At 43.0% G+C, this 21,847-nt stretch overlaps 1 protein-coding gene across 4 annotated transcripts in view; it reads left to right on the forward strand.

The window, feature by feature from the left end:
* Window positions 1-4: 4 nt before the first annotated feature.
* CAPN14 (calpain 14) overlaps window positions 5-21,847 on the forward strand; it is a 30,684-nt gene continuing 8,841 nt past the window's right edge. Inside the window, exons 1-14 of one of the 4 annotated variants that reach the window (XM_015856844.2) lie at window positions 5-87; window positions 5,922-6,121; window positions 7,884-8,173; window positions 10,579-10,648; window positions 11,571-11,689; window positions 12,287-12,423; window positions 13,596-13,770; window positions 14,465-14,530; window positions 15,798-15,883; window positions 17,092-17,166; window positions 17,807-17,970; window positions 18,669-18,832; window positions 19,151-19,162; window positions 21,241-21,446. In XM_015856844.2, coding sequence (XP_015712330.1) covers window positions 7,943-8,173; window positions 10,579-10,648; window positions 11,571-11,689; window positions 12,287-12,423; window positions 13,596-13,770; window positions 14,465-14,530; window positions 15,798-15,883; window positions 17,092-17,166; window positions 17,807-17,970; window positions 18,669-18,832; window positions 19,151-19,162; window positions 21,241-21,446 — 1,505 coding nt within the window. In that variant the 5' untranslated portion in view covers window positions 5-87; window positions 5,922-6,121; window positions 7,884-7,942. Of the gene's footprint in view, window positions 88-1,117; window positions 5,506-5,921; window positions 6,122-7,883; window positions 8,174-10,578; window positions 10,649-11,570; window positions 11,690-12,286; window positions 12,424-13,595; window positions 13,771-14,464; window positions 14,531-15,797; window positions 15,884-17,091; window positions 17,167-17,806; window positions 17,971-18,668; window positions 18,833-19,150; window positions 19,163-21,240; window positions 21,447-21,847 lie in introns of those variants that run through there. The other 3 variants (XM_015856842.2, XM_015856845.2, XM_015856846.2) reach the window with 3 other exon arrangements.

Genomic DNA, 21,847 nt, shown 5'->3' on the forward strand with positions numbered 1-21,847 from the left:
CGAGGCGGGAGGAGTTTAAAGGGTTGGCCCTGCAGGAAATGGGCAGGCGACGGAAGTCGGAACTCATGGCAGCGCCATGTTGAGGAGGTGTGTGGAGAGACAGAGAGATAGAGAGGGGCTGCGGCTGCCCGGGGTCCTGCAGCGCTGCCGCCATTTTATCTCGTGTTGAAACTAACTGTGTGTGTGAGCTTGGCAGGGAACCGGGCTCCTTGTTAAATGAATACCGCTCCACATTGCGTTCCTACCGTCCCCAAAGCCAGTGGTGAGCCCTATCAGCCTGCAGCTCTGTACCACAGCGGCTCCCTCGGGATGGAAAGCGAACGCAAGGAGGTGGCAGTGCCCATCTATGGCCAGAGCCGCCTGTAATAATACCAGCCTGCCGGCTCAAACCGAGTGCTGCAGGCTGGGAGTGCTGCTTCGTTAAATATCTCTGAACAGCGGTTTTGTTTGACTTTATTCACTAAGAAATGTGGCAAGTGTTATGGGTGCCTGCCCTTTCCCCAGCTGTCTGTGTCCAGCACTGTTTCAGTCTGGAGAAGTTTGATTTGTTGCAGAAGGAGATGCAAATATGCAGTAAAAGTGGTTGATTTTCACAGAAGAGCAAGGTGCATGTGGTCCCATGTGCCTTCAACTTACTGTTACATGAAAACAAGAACTAAGTTAACATAATAAAGTTGTTTCCAAACTGAATGTGTTTTGCTTTTGTTGGCAGCCAAGGGACTCTCCTGGGGTTGCACCAGAGGATTCGGGGATCATTTTCTATGTATTTGACTGTAGGTAAATATTCCTCATTCTGCATTGCAGCCTTTCAATACCTGAAGGGAACTTACTCCCAGGAGGGGAGTAAACTCTTTCAAAAGGGCTGACGATAGCAGACACGGGAAATTGGTTTTAAGTTAAAAGAGGGAAGATTTAGGGTTGGATGTGAGGGGGATAGTTCTTCACTAGGTAGAGTGGTTAGGCCCTGGAACAGGCTGCCCAGGGAGGTTGTGGATGCCCCGTCCTTGGAGGTGTTCAAGACCAGGTTGGACAGGGCCCTGGGCAACCTGATCTAGTAAAGGTGTATGTTTGGTGGCCCTGCCAGGCAGGGGGGTTGGAACTACGTGATCCTTGAGGTCCCTTCCAACCCAGGTCATTCTGTGATTCTGCATTTATGTCTGTTTGCACAGACAGCTTTTCCATGCAGCCTGACCAAGAGGTGGAAGCAATGAGTCCAGGGACTAGCTTTGTTTTTCTGGAAGGAAATAACAAGTTGACTGTATGTTCTGAAAGTCAGGCTCCCCTACTTTGCTGCCAATGCCTAAAGCGGGTCTGAAATGGGAATTGAATTCATATTTTTAAACCTCTTTAAGATTCATTTCCCTTGTTGCTTTAGTTCTTATAAATAGACTGAGATTTTTGGCTCTAAGAATTAATTATTTCCAGTAAAAAAATCCCGAAAAAGAAGGACCCTGTAGAAATCAACAAAGTTTGGCAAGAATTCCTTGTTTTGTAAGGAAAAACTCGCTTTCATCTTCTAGATAGCTCTCCATTTAAGGACTGCACTCCTCAGAGGCCATTCTGGTATTTCTATGGCTATATATGGAGCCTGCTGCTCCTCAGTGGTTCCTTCTGATAGTCTCAGGGCTGAGTAAAGGTCAGGCCAGGAAGTCTTTGATGGCAAATCTCCCCAGACCACCTTGATACCCTTCCTGAATGCCACGGATGGGAGAAAAATGTGAGTAAGCCTTGTGTTGTGCAACTTCTGGGAACTAGTTGCTGCAGGTACAGGAGAAGCACTGTTGTTGCACATCTACAAGATAAATATTAATGATTAAGCTGTGTTTATTGTAAGTATGTATGCCGAAAGGCCCCAAAACGTCTCCTCACAGTCTCCAAAGACAGTCTTTTCCATTTGCATTCATTATTACAGTGTCAGATCAGAACAAAACTTCACAGTTTTTATGGACTTTCTTTAGGTGGCTCACACAAGTTGCACAATTTTATTTGCTTTTTTGGTCTGTTTTCTTTGCTGATTCTCTCAGAGAGGCTGACTTCCTCAGGGGGCTCTTCTTACCTTGGATGCGTAGAGCTTGTCAAAAACAACGGAAAGTAAAATGAGGAAAGGAAGTTTAGAGTAGAATTGGGTTTTATTTCTTCTCTTCCTGATTTCAAACTGAAGATTTTGATCCATTTTTTCTTTACTTATTCCTTTTTAATTCTAAAACAGACTTGTTTTAATGCAGGGTTTTCTGTTGGACAAATTGGTCTTGCAATGCAAAGTTGTTTTTAATTCCATTTATATATACTTTAAAAATGTTGAAAGCAGAAGAACTAAAGCAATGAGTTTTTTAGGGTTTTTATTTTTTCCCAAGCCATGTTTTTTCCTATGAAAGGTCTCTGCTGGAATAAGATCTGGTTTTTTTTGTTTAAAATTCCTGAGCAGTTCAAACACGAACTCACTCTTTTTAATGTCTGGCTCATTAACTGCTGTACTGCAGTACTCAGGACGTGCTGGTACTGATGGGACAGGCCTGCTGTTCTCCTCTGTTAATGAATTTGTCTTCCTCTCTCAATGAAAGATTGAACTTCTGTTGGTTCTCAGTTTCAGTTGTTGGTGACATGTAGACAACTGGATGTTCTCTTCAACCAACAGAGACTTTGCTAGAGAAGATGCTGCTGGAAGTGAATGGGACTAGACTCAGGTCACGTATTTGTCTTCAAAACAAAACCTAATGTTTGGGGGCTAAATACGGTGCTGTGTAACTGAAACTTGCTACACATGAAATCATCATCGTGACGTGTGTTTGCTTATTGCCCTGCCTTAGACTGGACAGATTTGTTTCCTGTGAATATCGTCTGAGAAAGGGGAGACGGGCAAATCTACATGTTTGAAAAGAGGTTGTGACTCAGTCAGTGCTATGAAACTTTGACAGTTTGAATAAGGCTGTGGGAGCAGCGTAGTTGGGTAAAATTTGCTTCCTGCCGGGGCAGTTGTTGTCACTGTTTGTTTTTCGCCAAGTCTGAAAACCAAAAAGCAGTGTCAAAAGTTCAGTTAATTAGGGGTGCAAGACTATATAGCAGAGTTTGTGTGAAAGGAACAAGGGGAGAAGGATGTGCAGCAGCTCAGAATTAAACCAAAACCACTGCAGTTTGGTAAGGATAGGAGACTTTCCTTTGGTTCATTGTGATCAGACTTCTCAACTGCCTTCTGCTGTCATGTGGCCTCAGCACTGTCTGTCCCTTTCCTACTCATTGTTTTGTCTTGACAGCTGAGAAGGCTGCTGCCTTCCTTTCCTACCCTCACTACTCTTCCATATTCTTCTGAAATACTAGTCACAGTGTTTTCCCTGCTGTTGTTCTCGAACAGGTGGGTACACCTTTGCTGTCCTTTGACCTGCCCTCTGCAGACAGCTTTTATCCCCTCATTGCTTGGCATGGAAGCAAGTGCTGGCATCCAGAAGTACCACCAGAAATGGGAAATAAGAGCTTGGGTAATGTATGTGAATGGGAAGCATCTTTGCTTCACAGTGGTTCACTCTTTACATCTGTAAAGCAAAGAAAGCTTGTTGTAGACTACCTAAGGGACCTGATCCATAGGATACCCATAACAGTGCCAGAATGAAACATCCTAAGCTCTTCTCCATACTTAGCCATCCTTACAGTGCAGAACCTTGGAGATTTCTCATATGACTCTTTGATGGTGTTGACTGTCTCTGCCATAGGACATACACTTCATTTGAACTTACATGTATATTTATATAAATCGTTCTGGTTTGGGGATGGATTAAGTAGAGAGGTGCTCGTGGCCCCAGCTGTTCTGACAGGATGTATTTTTTTGAGGGTATTTCCTTTCCGAACATTTCCCTACCTGAGCAGAAGTTATGTTTAAATGTATTCAGACATGGTTGAATGCATCCTCCTGTTCTGCTTTGCTGGTGATGCATGGAGTGTTGCAGAGTTGTGTGCTCTGAATAATCAAACAGCGTACTAAACAAGGAAGCTGCCTTCTGCTTGAAGGGATGAGTCAACCATTAGATGGGCTGACCTTTTATTGTATGTCTTATGTGAGATATTTTACACTGGGATTCTCAGAAATGTTCTGGCATTACTCAATATGTTTTCTTCCCCGCCTTCTACTGCAGTGCTTGCTGGGTGAGTAGTAGCTCTCAGTGTTACGTAGGCAAGGCATATATATGCACACATGCATGCACAAATAAATTCAGAAGCAGGGATAACATGTATGCTATTTATAAGCAGAGTTCATCACTGCCAGTGGAGCAGTTATCCTTTGCTGTGAGGACACACCTGGAGAAGGTAGGACATCAAATGCCAAGTGCTACATATAGAGCTTTTGTGCTAGCATTTGTTAATTGGTATCCATGTGGGTGGTACAGAGTTAGGGTGTCCCAAAGGGTTGAAGGGAGTAGAACTGTTGTCACTTGCCAGAGGCATGGTGCTGAGAGGAAGCTGTCCTGTAGGATCCAAAGAGTGTATCAGTTACATGGTATCTCTAGCCACGCTGAACAGCAGCTGCTGTTGTACTTTTCTATGGAAGTATTGGAGGCAAAGGCAGAAAGTCCATGTCAGCAAACATGAGAAGAATGGGTGCGATATAAAGCAACTAGATGAGCTGGGTCAGCTGCTCTGCGTGTCACAGCTCCAAAGCTTCTGCCTGCCAAATGGTGGGGAACACAGGCTGGTGTTGCAGCTAACCGAGATTTTGTTCACCTTTCTGCTCTCAGCTTTGCTGTTTACAGAAGATTTTGCTGGTACTTGGCCACAGAAGTTATAAGTTTCTTCTGAGGTTCAGCTGAAGTTGTGGGCAGTCAGGATCTCTGATAGTTAGGATGATTATGAATGTGGATGTCATAACCTTAAGTGCTAAAGGACAGAACCCAAATAAATGGGAAATTCGTGTTTCCACTGATTTTTACAGAGCTTGGACAATCTACAGAGTAAAGAATGTATCTTTTAAATTCTGAGCCAGAGTCTTTAAAAGTGTTTACTCAGGGAGGTATTGGCTGAAGCTCTGAAAGCCATCCAGGCATTTTCCCTACAGACTTATTGTTAACTTCAGTGGGAGACTCTGAGGCAGGTTCCTTGCGTGGCCTTGAAAATCTCAGTGCCGGAAGATGTTCATGACCTTTTGGGCCAAGAATCTAAGCACTGGAAATTCAGGGCAAGGATCTCCACCTAGCAGTACTTTCATTTATTTTGTGAGAAAACACACGTACGTACTTCTTTTCAGGATATTGTTGTTTGCTAAAGCACCCGTGAGAAAAACAGGAGTCAGCGTTGAGCTTTTATTTCTGAAATACACTGCTATGTTTAATTAAAGACTTGGAGGTTGTACCTGCAAGTGCAGTTTTTGTAATGTATTTTAAGAGACTAACAAAGATTTCCAGTGCCTTGTACAGTCACTTGTTCATTTTGACTGTTTATTTCTCTAGTTAAAGTTCTGTTGTATTGCAAGAATGGCTGTGAAAGATGGCCTGGCACCATTTGTTCTGCTCACCCTAAAAGGTACTATTTTGCATGCAAACATTTGTTTTTTTTCCACATAGGAGTTGCTCCAGATAGAGATTAGCTCATGAAATCAGGGGAGCTGGACAATGTCCAAAGATTAATCCTCCCATAGAGAAAGATGCTCTCAGGGAATCTTTCGATGCTGCAGTAATTTTTACTGAAAGTGAAGAATTTTCTGCGACTTCTTCAGGTTTTTATTTTAAGATTGTGGGACCAGGCCACTTCATGGCGTCTAATGTGATAAGTGAGATCAGGGGTGAGCACAGGATGCTAATTGAATGCAAAGAGATGCATCAGATGGCAAGCATGCTAACAAGGATAACGTACGAAGAATGGAGGATTGAATCCATCCAGCCTGCACGTTCGCTGCTTCCATCTACAACTTTTAACCTATCTGCTATGCTTTCCACTAGAAATCATAATGGCTGGAAGAGACATGCATGGACTACTCTCCATCCACACCAGAAGACACAGTGGGACGCACTGACAGTGTAGTTTGTTAACATTGCTGAGCGGAGTACAGGTGATGTATTGTCATCTACAGCTGTGTCTGGCTCCTGCTCATACACAGGACTGAGGCCAAACAGCAGGCAGAAGGTGGAACAAGATCCAGGTAATTTGGGAAAGAGTTTAAAACAATACAGCTACAGGTAGGGTCAGGTGGGAGGTTTTCAAACTGCTCCACCAACTCTCAACACAGTGTTACAGTTATGGTTGCCTGCTCAGCTTCCCAGGAATCAGGCTGTATGTATCTGAAGTGATTTAAACCTCCAATTTTGAAAGCATTTTCTTTTCCATACTGTTATTTGGCTATTTAAAAGGTTTAGTTTTTCAACTAAAAATCAGACAGGTGTGAACTATTGAAAAGGTTAAAATGATTTGATCAAGTATTAAGGAAGTTCAGCACACACAATAAGCAGTTCTCAGATATTTGCTTCTCACCATAGCTCTGCTATTTCCATTGCTCACCAGTTCTTCTCCCGTGGAGCAGCAAAATGAGAATTTCTGCTTCATACATGAGGACTGAGCACAGTCAGGTCTCCAAACCATTTTTTGCATTAAAACTGTGTCTCTGTCTGTTGTTCATATTCTTGTAGCTGTGAAGGTCAGTGACTGCAAAAGAGACAAGGTTTGGAGGTAGAGATGATGTTTTCTTATTTGGAAGAAAAAGTAGGATTAGTTGTTAGGCGCTTAAATCCTAGGTTTGAAGTGTACCATAATAATGTCCAGTGGGAAATTGACTTTTTGTTTCCAAGGCTATGGTTTGAAGATTCTTCTTTTGTTTGCCCTTGAGAAGCAAGCCTTGTAGATCAATTGTAGAGAGCAGTTTTAAAACAACTGAGGAGGGCTCTGTGCAGGAGGACAGTGTAATCTGTGTGCGTTTGGTTTCTCACAGCGAATGCTGCTGACCTACAACTTTAATAGGAGTAACAATCAACTGGTTCCTAATTGAGATCAGTTTCTTAGCATGCCTGAGGCACTGACTTGCAGTCTCAGAGAGCCTCCTCAGCAGGGAAGGCTTCCAAATACTGTCATTTCAGCATGGGAACCATTTATTGAACTTAGTAGCATGATTAATGTTTTCAGTCAACCTTGTTAGTGTTGATGGGTGTGATATGTCTTCTGAGTTTCTTAATTATTTGCTCTTTCTTCATGCAAAAGAGGCTCACAACTTGTCGCAAAAGGTGGTGGCTGCTAATATTTTGTATAACTACTGACATACATGTACGAGGCATGAAAAATGGGTTGTTAGATCACTTTTTGCTGTTTTCCGTGGGAGGTTGAGAAACATCTGTCTTGGATATTGCAAGAAAAAAAAGAAATATCTCAGTCTGCAATTTCATGTGTGAATCTGTGGTCATCAGCAAGATGGAATGTGATCTCTTGGGGATGACTGTATCATTTTTCAGAGTGAGGCAAAGAAGGCAACGTCCATTGGAGGGTTTTGAGTAATGGCTTTGTAATGCTTACCGCATTCTGTGTTTTGTTAGCTTATGGTTTGTCTTGATGTTTTTCCTGTTTAGGGAGGGGAAATGTCTACATGCCAGAATGTCATTTATGTTGTAGCATGTTATGAAAAGACTGTTGTTCGTGTTCCAGCATGTTATGAAAATACCCCAGAAAGCCTAGAATAGTCCATAGAGAGACTACGAATAGCTATGTATATGGCTTTGAAACCCAGGTAAAAGTCAATTGGTAACTCATTTTGACTCAGAGCTGCAGAATGTAAAGCCTTTAAAACACAGTGACAGATAACAGATTAGAATCAGAGGTGGGCCCGCTCTTCCTGTGAGTGCCGACCCCCTCTATTGGTTAAAGAAAAGATATTAAAAGCTGAGATTCAGTTTACTTTTATGTTTATTTTAATGATCAAGAACTCTTCTGGAGAAGACATACCTCATCCCAATAAACTCCTCAGGGGAAGAATATCACCATGCCTTTGTTGCCATGCCTGAAAAAAAAGAAGTTCCCTGGGTCTTTGGGAAAGAATATCTTTCAAAAGCACAACCCGCCTGTCCAGCAGAACTACCAGGCCTTGCTGGAGATGTGCTTGAAGAATAAACAACTGTTCACTGATGAGAGTTTTCCCGCTGACATCAGCTCTATTGGAACGGGAACAATACTGAAGAAACTCCCCCGAAATGTACAGTGGAAGAGGCCATATGTAAGTGATATTCAGTGAATATTTTCATGTAAAAGAATGATTAGAGTCGATAGGCAGCAAATAATGATAACATCAAGTGCACTTACTCCTAGACTTTAAGTGTGCCTTAATGCCTTCAGAAGTGATACTTATCGTAGCAGCTGTCATTTCAGAAGGTTGTGTACATATAGTTTCATAATTGCCTTTAAGGCATTTATTGCCAAAAATCATAACTAACTTTATTCAGTTTATATCCAATAATGCTTAGAGCGGGCAGGGAAAGCAAGTGAAGGGGGTGAGTAGGAGCTGGTGCCCTTGGAACAGGTAGCATGCAGGCAGATGTGATGATTCTGGGGGGATTCTGTGATGTCACTTCTCGTGGTGATAGTCTCTCTCCCCAAAACTGAGAATCTTAAAGTTTTAGAAGATTTCTGAGTTTTCAGACTATTCTTAGCCTTTGGCCCCCATCCCATGGACCACATACTGTTGTGATGCTGAAGGCTGTTATTTTCCTAGGCAGTGGCAGGTGTCTTATCTTCTTGCTAGTCTGTTCTTTGTTGTTGTTGTTTTTCCCTTTCTTAACCGTTTAGTCTATTCTCTGCTGTATTTGTGCAGTGTTTCCCAGCTTTCAAGGCTGAACTTCTGCCATGACCAGTAACTGATTATCATTGGGTTGTTTTCAGTTCTGAAGCCTCCGCATTTTACTTGTGCTCATATTTCCAAGGCCCTTGCAGCTTGCTACCCCACACTTAAACGGAATGAATGAGACTCCTGGGACCAAGCTGTGTTCCCAGAGCAAGTTCCCATAACAAACTGATAACAAGTCCTTCTGGCCAAGATGGGGTTCTGGCACAGTTAGAGAAGGCCTATTAGCTCTAGCCTTTTACTAGCAGTGGCAGTTCTGTTCTTACTGAGCCATCAAGGAGCACATTGATACTCTGATCTTCCTAAAAGCAGACATCTGAGAGATTCAGTCCCACAGACTCCTTGGAGGTCTGCAGGTAATAGCACATAGCATCTCCTAGTGAAGTCATTTTCTAGCCATCAGATTTTGTTAGATTTAACCAGTTCCTTCGAAGAGCCACATTTCTGCAAAACTCAAGAAAATCAGCAGGAAAGCTTTTGTTTGTGAAAGTTTCTTTTCACAAATAAGAATGAGGCCTTAGAAATAGCCACCCTGATACTCAGGGTTTCCTATGTAATTCCATCACACAGATTATTTGTATTGTCAGGCTCTGGCAGAGCACAAATGCCATGCGCAGGGGCCTGAGCTGGACTCTGAGGGTGAGACAGCTCTATCAACATGGATGTATTTGAAAGGGAAGGTGATACAAGTCTTGGCCTCTACAAAGCCCTTCGGGTCTGTAATTTTTTCTCTCCACTCCAGAGGAATGGCACTGAAACTTCATCTTTCTCTCAGTCCCTGGTCTGTTGCTGTAAAGCTTCCTGAAGAAGAAGGTTGCCATTTGCTCTGTTGCCAAACTTAGCTCAGCAAAGACTCTCCAAGGAAGGATGCTGTGTATCCTTCAGTCCCTTGGCTGCAGAAGAAACACTGAGATTGTGCTATTTGGCCTTCAGCCTTGCTGTGTGCTGTATCTATGTCTGATGGCCTGCAAAATGAACATCCAAATTCACCAAGGATAGGAGCTGGTGTCTAATTACCGTAACAGCCTTTTGAGGATTTGCCATCTCTGCTACTGCCTGAAGGGATAGCCAGCAGTGTGAAAATAAACTTGAGCAATTTGTGGGTAATAAGAGTGAAACAAAAGTTTGGCACTTGGGTTATTAATTTGACTCCAGGGGCATGTGAGAAGAAAAGACTTAGGGCATAATTTCTTTCTGGATGGTTAGTCAGGAGTCATGCTCTTGTCACATCACCAGAAACTTCTGTAGCAGGTATCAGTTAGTTTGTAGCTTGACTGTCAGTTAAATGGTGGTGATATCAGCCATGTTGTTAGCTGAAAGTTGAACAGTTCTGCTCTGCCATTGTAGCCTCTTTTGCTGAAAGTTGTCAGCAATTACAGCAGAGGCAGGTCTGAAGGGTTGTCTCCTTACAGAGATGTTTGTGAATAACTATACTGATGAATCTGAGCACTGCTAGTTTATCTCTGGGACTGTATTTTGTGTAGGCAAAATTTGATGTGCCTTGGCTTGTGCCAGAGTAGCCTGGGTACCTGCCAACACTGGTGTTACATCTGAACTACAATAGTGTCTTCTGGGAGAAAGCTACCTTAATTATTCTGAAATCAGGCAGAAGTGTTTTTGTCATATATCCATTAGTTTTTTACATTCCAAATGATAAACTCACTGCATCTCTCATCTCATGAGACTGCAGCTTTGCAGACAAAGTTCTTGACTTCAAGCTAAAATAGCTCATGTTAGTAACTTGGCTAACCTCCTCTTCTCTTTGACCATGTGCTTCCCAGGCTTTGCACAGATCTCCAGTATTTTATGCTGCAAACAGAAAACAACTTGACCTCTGCCAAGGATTAGTGGGTAAGGAAAAAATTCCTTTGTATAAATATATAAGTGGTTTTATACAAAATAACATTTCAAATGGGATTTTGACTAAATCAAACTGGGATAGGTGTAACACACCTGTGTTGCTTCACTTAGCATGGTGTGGATAACACAATCATTAAGGTGGGACAGGCTCAGTAAAAACCTGGCAAGTGTCAGGGTGGAATTTAAAGCGTGACAGTTGTCTCCACAAGCTGAAATTGCTGCTCTTTGTGTTGCTTTTGTGCCTCCTGTTGCTGCAATGGGAAGTCACCGTGTGCACTTAGTGGTTTTTAGTGATGCTGCTTGACAACTGAGCAGAGACCATAGAAGCAGGAAAATCTGAGACTTCTGCTATCTTCAAACCTAAGAGATGGAGAGAATGCATTCTCTTCTCAGCTTTGAAGTTGAAAAAAATCACTTTTGTACCACATTACTGGAGGTAGAGAGATATATTAGCATCTGCAAAACAGGGCAGGACTGAATTGATTTTTATTAGGTGCTATAAGCCCTTTAACACAAGGTACAGCTTCGCCTGGGAGATCCACTGGAAGTGATTTTCCTCTTCTGAAAAAGTTGGTATTTTCAAAGAAAAAGGGAAAGGTTTTGTAACAGCATGTTTGTACAAAAATGTGTAATGCCAGTAAAAAACAGAATGTTTACACTGACAGCTATTCCGTGTTAAACTTATCATTCAACCAAACAATATCTAAAGGAAAAGATAACAAGAGAGCAGTTACAAAACCATCATGGTTTAGTTAAATAAAGCACACATGTGGTCTAGTTTTCTGTGTATTGTTCATTATAATTTAAAAGACATAAGCACAACAGCTCTTCTAGGATCTTCATGGAGCCCCTGAACTTGGCTAACAGGTCTCACTTTTCAGCCAACCGCATGTGTCCGTTTGTCTTGGCGCAGGGAACTGCTGGTTCCTGGCAGCTCTGCAAGCCCTGACATTCCACCAGGACATCTTAGCTGCAGTCGTGCCACAAAACCAGAGCTTTGAGAGGAAATATGCTGGCATTTTCCACTTCCGGGTATGTTTGCTCTATGGGAGCGAGGGAGGTCTTCAGAAATCCCCTGTCATGGTGTATGTCAAACCCTTGGGTAATTTCTGTAAGGTTTGCCTTGGCCAAGGGCAAGTGGCCAGGGAGTTATCCTGGCCTGGAGGGCAGCCCATCACTACTTCCATAAAGCAATGCAGGAAGGGGGTTAACTGGTCTGAGGATCTGCCTCAGTTTGTCCCTTCTCCCCAGCTGGGCCCTATCCAGTATTTTAATCAAGACAAATGTCTTAACATAGCAGCAGCAGTCATATAGTCCCTGAGTTTTTACTCTGCTTTTACTGCAGCTCTGCCACGCTGTAATTGGGAACGCCTTCCCTGAAAGCTCAACTGTTCCTCATTTACCTATTTAATCCCCCTTTTACACCTGACACATTGTGTTTTCTCCTTTGTCTGGGTAAGGCTGATGAGTTGAATCTTTGGGTGAGACAGCACCTCCCACTGATCTAGTACAGCCCATAATCCAAAGCAGCTCATACTGAGCCCGCAGCTAAGCAATCCTGCCTTTGCACTTGCCTCAAAGGGAGGTTCCTTCTGAGGAAAATATCAGTTCATTCCTTTCTCCTGACAGTTCTGGCACTTCGGTGAATGGGTCGACGTGGTGGTTGATGATCGCCTGCCGGTGAACGAGGCGGGAGAGCTGGTTTTTGTTTCTTCAGTCTATAAGAATGTGTTCTGGGGAGCCCTTTTGGAAAAGGCATATGCTAAGTAAGTGACTCACTCTAAGCTATTAAAATAGTCTCTCTGAAACATGTTGGCTTGTGCCTGTGCAGTTTGTACTTGTTTATAAATGCATCTCCTAGGCCTTGCCACATTTGGAGTGTTGTAAATGGTTCTCATCTTTCTATTTTTAAAGAGTAAAATCTCCCACTGCAGAAACTCTTGCCAATTCAGGCCCTTGAGTTTAAATCCAAAAGTTTAGGATGTGAAATGAAAACAGATGTATTCTGGGGGATTATTCCCTAGGTGGTTCCTTTTGTAGTGAATTGGCCAGGATGATGGCTTCTTTGCAAACTGCAGAGGAATGGAAGTCCAAGGACAGGTATTTTCAAAGGTGAATGATTGCTGATGCCCCTCGTGATCTAATACCAGTTTGAGAAACATCAGGGTGTTTCATTCTGGGAGTCTTTTGCTGAGTTCTGCTTTGGTCTTGATTGATAAAGGTTCCTGCTCTGAGATCTTACAAAGCCTTTCAACTTGTTAAAGCATTCAACAAGTCACATGGCATACTGAAAATACTGGCTTCTCTCCTTGGGTTGTTTTGTCTAGGGTGGTTTAGTGGGACTAAGAAGGCGGCAACAAGTCATAACTGTTGGAGTTTATTATTCTTGGGTTGAAATAATCTGAGATGGGAAAAATAAGCAGAGCAGGAAAAAAATCTAGCTAGTACTGAGACAAAGGTCATCCAGAAGGAGAGAAAACTCAACTATATTCATCTGGTGGTCACACTAGAACAAAGAGAGAAAGTTGCTCTTCAGTAGTGAAGAAAATCAGATTGGAGGCTGAACTAAGGAGTATCAGATGTGGTACAGTGTGTGGTGAGGTATTCAGGCAAAATTTGCTAAGGCAGAGTGATCTAAAAAGCAGTGATGGGCATGTTCTTGCTACTGCTTAGTGAGGAGATCAATAATGAGTGAAGCAGTTCTTTTCAGCCTATGGCCAGTCTAGGACCCAATTTGCTAGATAACTCTTCTTTCTACATGCCAAATATTCCCCTAACATTAAACATGAATTACAGCGTATTTTGTGTTAAAAACAACAACCAAACAAAAAACCCCAAGCCTTTATACACCTTCTTATATGCTTTCATTGGCACATACCTCTCAACCTATTGTCTGTGGCTATAAATCCAAGAGTATTCTGATGTCTTTTTTTGCTAGACTCTACGGCTCCTATGAAGATCTGCAGATCGGACAAGTTTCAGAAGCCTTGGTGGATTTCACAGGTGGTGTTAATATAAAGATCAAGCTTCCAGCAGCTCCTCCTGATCTGTGGGATATCCTGACAAGAGCGACCTACAGCAGATCTCTCATGTGCTGTCAGACACAGTTAGGGGTGAGAATAATGGTTTCACAGCTACAAGTTTTTCCAGTCAAGTTTTCCTCTGCTCAGATAGACATTGTGATTCCTAGGAAGAAAGCTAACATATGACTTGCTGTAGAAATCATATTCTTAAGCTTAAAGATTGCACATGGGTTTCTTCCCCCCCTGCTGTTCTTCAGCTCCCTATTGTGTTTAGGATCCTCCCTATTGTGCTTTATCAAAAAGTCTGTTGAATAAGAACCTCTCATTTTTCAATTTTTTATTAAACAGTTATTCCATTTTTATAGCTGGTGACTCTCAAAAGCAAATGAAGAATGGTTTGAGAGGGGAAAAAATAAATCTGAGATCGTAATAGCCACATTTTTGCTAACAGCTATACTTTGCTGTATGTTTGATGCATGATCACCCAAGTTCCCTCACGAATTGTGGATCATTGGCCAGATCCACCATTCACATTCTCACTTCTAAAAAGTCCAAGTTAGGTTTTAATTTGCAGAACACTAAGGGTTTCCCAACAGCTGAAGTATTAGCATGAGGTTTGGGAGCCACAATTTGAACTCATGTTCTGAACTACCACCCTCTCAATTTGCTTTTGAGAGTCACTGCTTACACAGGTGTATGTGTCTGATGTCGGTATAAGCCTGCTGTGTAGATAGGTTTGAAATAAAAGGCTTATTTTTCTTCCATTTCTCTTCCCTGTATACAGACAACAAAGGTGTTGAAGAATGGACTTGTTGCTGGCCATGCTTACACAGTAACTGGTATTAGAAAGGTAAGAATAGCCCTAATATCCTGGGTCAAGACTGGTTTGGAGTTCAGAATTTTTTTTGCAAACTTAGGTTAAGCCCTCACTCATGGCAGCTGTGGTATCTTAGTATTTTTCTCTTAGTCTAAGGTTAAAAGAGACGGGGCTTGGTAAAAATTCGCTTTCAAGTGCGTCTGGATTAGCATGCGACCTTCTCAGTGGTTATAGATCAGCATATCTCTAAGAATGGGAATGAGTCACAGGGCCTCACTGAGCGCATCTCTTACAAATGGCATTTATGTATGCTGGGAGGATGAACTGAAACCTGCTCAGAGTAAAAAGCCTTCCTCTGCAGTCAGAAGAGGGCCCACAGAGAAGAAAAGGTAATTGAATACAAGGGCCAGAATGTGAAAAACTGAAGGATGAGATGTGCCTGAGGGGAAGGGAACCGAGTAGGGCTTCTGTACAGAGTAGCAGATAGACCCCTCTGATTTGTTTAAGTGTCATGGGGAATGCCTTTAAGATGTCTGCCTAACAGAATGGGTCAGTAAATTAATAGTTCCTAAGGAGCCCAGCTCAAGCTTTCTCCTGCTGGATTCATGGCAGACTCCTCTTATCCAGTTTCAAAAACAGATTGGCAAGGATTTTCTGAGACTTCAGACAGTGGTATGGATGTGGGGGAAGGCAGTGTTTAGCATTTCTTCAGTAGGCGCTTGGAAAGCTGGAAGAAATGTTATGAGCTGGATGCTACATGCCTGTGTCTCCCAGATAGAGCAGGAAAGTTTTAATTACAAGGCTTCATTGTTGATGTGTCTGTCAATTTGGCTAGCTGTTCTCATGGGATTAAGGGTCAGGCAGGAATTAGAGACCAGCTGAGCTTGTTGGTCTGATCTGAAGTCAGCCATTGTACTGTATGCTGCCAGTGTAACTCCTAGTTAACCTGGCTCCCACCACAGATCTAAATTCAAGAGGCACTGGTTCATATGGCCGCCCCATAGGCATAGTCTCCCATTGCACTGTGGTAGGATTTAGCTTCACAGTAGTTCAGTTCTATTTCCATGGAACCACAAAATAAACAGGTGTTGAAAAGGAGGATTGAGCCTCCAAATTAGGAATCTGTGAGGTCTCTGGTTTCACTTAGCAAGGGTAAGATAAAGCATCTTAATTTCTTCACATTTACGCTCAGAGTTGTATGTTTGTGGTTTTTATTATCATGCTTGTTAGCATCTGGGATATTAAAAAGATGACAACTGCTGAGATGTTGGCAAACGTAGTGCTACTGTATGTTCTGCAGGTGACCTGCCAATATGGACCAGAAAACCTAGTGAGACTGAGAAATCCATGGGGGAAAATTGAATGGAACGGAGACTGGAGTGACAGGTGGGTTTGAAAAATGGAAGGTTTGATTCTCAGTGTGAGGGAAAGTTTCTTAGAGGAAGGGTGCTGCCATCTTCAGTCTCAAATTAGGAGCTTTAAGATATGTAGCTGTTGCTTGCCCAGGCCCTCTGGTTTCAAAACAACGATCTAAGAGATTTATGTTTCTCCAGCAGTCAGTGCTTGTGTAGATGGCCTCACTTCACACATACAGCTTCAGTAAGACTCGATTCTGCTTTTTCAGTTCTTTGAAGTGCCAGAGAAAACATACTTGGAACACCAGATGCTGCTTGTGTTGCTGTGATCTAGATGGCATAGAAAGTGACAGGTTATAGCTTAACAATTAAGGAGGCTTTAAATAGGATATCTAAGGGCTCTCAGCCCTTTATCACAAGTGGGACCAGGCCAAGACCTCCGTGTGCTGTAAAGTGTTGGAGTTGGGTGCTTGGGGAAGCATGTAATTAGTGAGGGAAGTGAGCCATATATTTAATCTGACTTGATTTTTTTTTTGATGTGAAGAACAATGGTTATATTCCAGACCATGAGCAACTGTAAACTTGTAGCCCTGTTCTCTATGAATGATAGTATGTTCCTTCTGTCCCAACTTTTTTGTGTCATTTGCTGCACAGGCTCCGTTTGCTGAGGCCTGGGGATGGGGAAGGGGGAGATGAGCACAGAGAGGTGCTGGGAACATGAGTGACTTTCACCTTGTCTGCAGAGCAATACTTTCTCTGTGCATTTACCACATAATGACAACGTACCAGCTGCTGCTGTTGAGGAGCATAATGAACAGCATACCATAGGCTTGACTTTTAAATGACTCCCAGATGTCTTTTTTGTTGGCCTATTCATTCATTTAGTATGCCAAGCACTCTTCCTACTAGGTCTCTTTTGACAGAAAATTAACCAGCAGAACAGGTCTAGGTATTTGTATTTTAACTACTAGGAATCTGTGTGTAAGTGAATGGACTGGCTGATGGAAGTGAAGCCTCTCTAATGGAGAGAACTAGAGTTGTTTAGCTATCTCATATACCCAGAATACTTGTGGAGACTCTGAAATGGCTGAAGGCATAGGGGGCCTGTGTTCAGCAAGGGTTAAACGTGGAGATCTGTGGGGACAAGGGTTTGGGCATCCTTTTATAGAGTAGACCTATGTTTTCTATACTGAATTTCAGGCTGCATTTGCTTAGTCGCTCCATACTTTTTGCCCTCAGCTCTTACAAGTGGGAGTTGCTGAGCCCTAAGGAGAAAATTTTGCTGAGGAAAAAGAAGGAAGATGGAGAGTTCTGGTAACATCAGTGTCTTGCCTTTCCTCTCTCTGATGGTAGCTCTGGGGCTGTGTCTGCAGACTAAACAGGACTTTGTTTTCTTCTTATGCCATTTAATTTGAGATGTATGTGACCTGTTTTCTAACAGACCTTGCTTGCTTGCTCTCCATCTCTGCTTGATTATGTGAGAGGCAGTGCTGTTCTTAAAAAGGGCAGGAGTGAGGGAGAAGTGGGGCAGTGCCAGATCTCCTAGGGCTGCTGGGTGACACGGAAACTTTCAATAGCTGTTGTCTTACTTCTTATTTTGAACATAACTTTAGGGAGCTCATGCTTGTTTGGCTTGTCATTTCTCTACAGCTTGTGCCACGAGGTGGCAATGTTGGCACCTGTGTAATTTCACTGCGGTCCCTTTGGTGGCAATATTGCTTCAATCTCTGCCGCTGTCCTTTAGAGAAACTTGTGTCGTGCTTTTGCAACTGATAGATACTGCTGTTGGAGCAGATGCTTGCTTCTTTACTACATAATAAAATTTGAGCATTACCATATGTAACACAGAATGGCGTGGCTTTGAAGTTCCCTTCTCGCTTTCCTTTTCTTTTAGTGAGCCATATGGACTAAACTAAACTGCTGACAAGATGTCTTTTGGCACTCTTTTTCCCAGGATGTCTCTGCAAGATTTTAAGATTCATTTTGTAGACTTTGTGATCTGTAAATTAACTCCAGACCTGGTGAGCCAGGAAGATGGGAAAAAGTGGATGTACTCTCTGAAGAATGGGAGATGGGTTAAAGGAAGCACAGCAGGAGGAAGTCTGGGATTCTCCAAGGGTGAGGGGTGCTTAGCACTCTTTTGGGTGCTCTGTGGTGTGACTTTTCTCTGTTACCTCAACTATTAGCACCATTATACTCCTTAACACAAATTTGACAACAGAATGTTCTTTCTTAACTCACCACACAAGCATCAAAAATAAACAGCTAAAGAACACTGCCTAGCTTCTGCCATCACAGAAGCTGCATTACTCGCAAACATAGGGCAGTCAGCTGGTTATGTTATGAAATAAGCTGAAGAAGTCTTAGGATCAGTTGCCAGCCAGCTTCTTTGGAGTGTTAGACTTGTCTGTTAAAATTTACTCTTTGGAGAGCATGAGGATGCATTGTTTTAAGTAAAGTGATTGGGAGTCACAGAGGCACAGAAACCTTCTGGAAGCTGGTTAGGTAGGTTCCAAAGTCAGTTATCCCATGCATTGCATGTGGTACAGGAATAATCATACATTTATAAACAAAATAAACTTTAACAGCAGTCAGGCAGAAATGAAGCTCCTTGTTCCTGAGCTTTCCTTCCGTCTTACATAGGAATTTTACCACTATGCTTGTAAACTGCACCCTAAAATCAAATCTCAGTGAATTCTGGAAGCCCAGGAGGTCTGGGATCCATTCAGTCTGAGCCCAAACATCAAATGGGAAGTTAGCAACCAATCTTGAGATGGAAAATAGTGTCTAAGTGTTTTTCTTGTTTTACTTTTTAGGCATGTTTTGGATGAACCCACAGTACTGGTTGAACATTTTAGCAAGTGAAGACAGTAAGAGAAACCTGGGTTCCTGCAATGTGGTTATATCTCTGATGCAGAAGCACAGCAGCAAACACCGAAACAGAGCTCCTCACCTCTTCATTGGCTTTTCACTCTACAAGGTGTGAAATATAGCAGGTTCCCTATATATCCAGGAATAAGTGGCTGTCACTAGGAGGAGCGAGAGATTCCCCACACAATTCTTTGCTTATCTGAGGGTCTTGCAGAACCCACTTCTTACCCTGAATGGAGCTGCAGCTTTTGTTGCTGCTATGAGGCTGCCATTACTGAGAGATGACGATGGGGAAAGACTGAGGTTTCTAATGGCAAAGGCCCCAGCTGCACCTGCATAGCTGCTCCCCACTACAGATACAGCCTTGCCGTGTGTGTGACTAAAATGTCCCTATCTGACACGTGCTCTGTTTCTTTTCTCCCTGCAGGTGGCCCTACAGGTGAGTGTTTTATCACCGCAACTGGCTGTTTGCTGAGAGATCTGGGCTGCTGTTCTGACAGCACTGAAGGTGGTGTGTTTGCCTTTGTTTTTTGGCCAACAGCTAGTGGCAGTATATTCAAGCTCACTGGGGCGTTACAGCAAGTCACTGTTAATGCAGAACTATCAACAGACTCTTCTGAAGACTAGCCGTGTCAGGAGGTCTCAGTGGTCTTGAAAAGGGTCATTAATTGCTTAGCATCTGCACTAGATCTTTGAAGGTGCTGAAAGTGGCATCATTGTTTATTGGATCAGCAGTATCCTTCCCGCCACTATGGGTTGTTATTCCAGTCCTTGGCTGTGTTTGAGCTGGGCTTGCTGCAACTCTCACAGAATCCAGTATCACCTTTTTGCTGCCTCCTAGTCTTGAGAAGGTAAGTGAGCCTGTGTCCCATGTAGGCCAGGGATCTTGTGGGTAGCTCGGCTTCCTTCTTGGCTGAGGATGCTCTGGAGCTGACACTGCATGTGTTTGCTGCTTTGTCACACCAGACGTATTTCCAGTATTTGCTTTTAAAAGGAGTTTGTTTTTTTTTAATCTAAGAAAAAGTTCTGGAAGGTAAACCCTGTTGTATGTCCTTGTTCTTACCCAAATCTCAGAGGATTATTCAAAACAGGGAAAGGCTTAGTGTCTTTTATCTTGAAAGGGCACATTCCCCTAAATTACTACTCAAAACACCACTTAAGTTATAATTCCTTTGAATCTGAGCTGGCAAAGGACTAGCTGGGCTATGATCAGAGCAGTGCAATTGTATTCTGAGTTAGTCTATTTCCAGCGTGGTAATCATGAGGTAAGAAACCACTCCTTTCTGACTTAAATGTTTTGGGCACTCTCAGGGTTACAAGTAAATTAAATTTCCTAGCAGAGGGAGCCTGAGCATAACCCTAGCATACTGCTGTGATGTACCTGGGGGAAGCTGGTGGCAGCCAGGTGTTTAATTTCAAATTTGTAGTGGTTGCCAAGATCAATATAGAGAGACTGCAAACTGAGAGCATCTAAGGACGCTCCAAGGAGCATTGTGAATTCTGGAGCACATCTGAAATGCTTAAATACCAGTGCATGCAGAAGGAAGTGGAGGCTTCAGTCTTTTCCCAGGGCTTTGATATAGTTGGCATTAGTGAGAATTGGTGGGCCAAGTCCCATGTCTCTAGTGATGGGAAGGAGGTCTACCAGCTCTTCAGTAGGGTAGGCAGGGCAGGCAAGGTGGAGATGTTGCTCTGTATATAAGGGAGAGATTAAGCATACTGCCCATGTCTTTAGAGATAAAGTGGTAGAGAGTCTCTGGGTGAGGATGAAGGGGATGGATGGCAAAGCTGCTATCATTGTGAATGTCCACTATTGTAAAATGGCTAAATGTAAAAAACAGCCAAGACTGGAAGGTGATGGTGGTCTTTGCTGGCAGGAATATTTATTTGGCATTCCACTAGGCCCCCAGTGAAATATAATCTCATTTATAACATTGCCTAGATAAACACTTTATTTGTCCTTCTTTTGTAGAGAGGTGCCTGTGGAGTGAAACGTTTGCAAGAGCCAAGAATGACAAGTAGTCCATTGACACAGGCTGGGGATTAGGTTGCTCTTGCACTACATTCAGATCCCAGGTGCTCTGCTACTAGATACCTAGTGCAAAGAAGAAACTGAGGACAGAGTGCATGGTACTTCTGAGATAAGGCGAGCACTCTGGGTTGAGAGGAGCAGTCTCTAGGGCATTTTCTGCCTGCAGTCTTTTCTGCCAGTATGCAAATTACTTCAACAGTAACTTAAAGTGGCAGAAGCCACATCTTTTCACAGTCCTTGTTGCTGTTCCTTGCAAGCAGTATTATAATGTTGATAAGGTTGTAGGAAGCTCCATTCTTTGTCATTTTAATATTGGACAGGCTGGATGGAGATAGTCGTATGGACCCTCTGAGATGCTTTTGCTGTAGAGATACCAGAGATCTGAATGCAAGCAGCATCTGTGCTATGCCTTTGAATTCCCTGTGTGCCATTTGTTCCATTGTTCAGCTGGTACAGAGCACATTTCTTCTGTATTTCTTCCCTAGCAAGAAGAAATCAATCGAAAGCTGCCTCCAGCATTCTTCACCCAGCACCAGCCTGTGAACAAGCGCCAGGTCTTCCTTGATGAACGGGAAGTGACTTGTGACTTCCACCTGGAGCCTGGTGTCTATGTGATCGTGCCATCCACTCTGGAACCTCAGCAGGAGTCTGAATTCATTCTACGTGTCTTTTCCAGGAAGCATGTCCTTCGGTGAGACACTGCTGCCCCTCTGTCAGCACTCAGTTCTTGCATGGTGGGACAATCTGGAATTTCTAGTCTAGTAGGGTATCATAAGGACTGAAGCATGCAGCACACTGGCTCTTGGAGAGCTTGATTCTCTCCCAGCTCAGGATGCTCAGTGCCTGAAGTATTTCTTTCTCATCTCGCCCCTTTGAGAAATATTGAGCTAGGCACACACAAATGATTCTTAAAACACGCTCATGTTTAAGACTGGAGAAGCACAACACTTTTTAATGCACCGTAGATTTGCCAGGGGTCTCTGCTTACAGTGTTGAAGGTGTTGCTTATGTAGAAATCATGCTTTGGAGACTTTAAATGCCAGCAACCCCTGGGGATAGAAATGTGGGCTTACCCTAGCGCAGCCATAACGT

Source organism: Coturnix japonica, chromosome 3 (genome assembly GCF_001577835.2).
Source record: "Coturnix japonica isolate 7356 chromosome 3, Coturnix japonica 2.1, whole genome shotgun sequence".
NCBI lineage: Eukaryota > Metazoa > Chordata > Aves > Galliformes > Phasianidae > Coturnix > Coturnix japonica.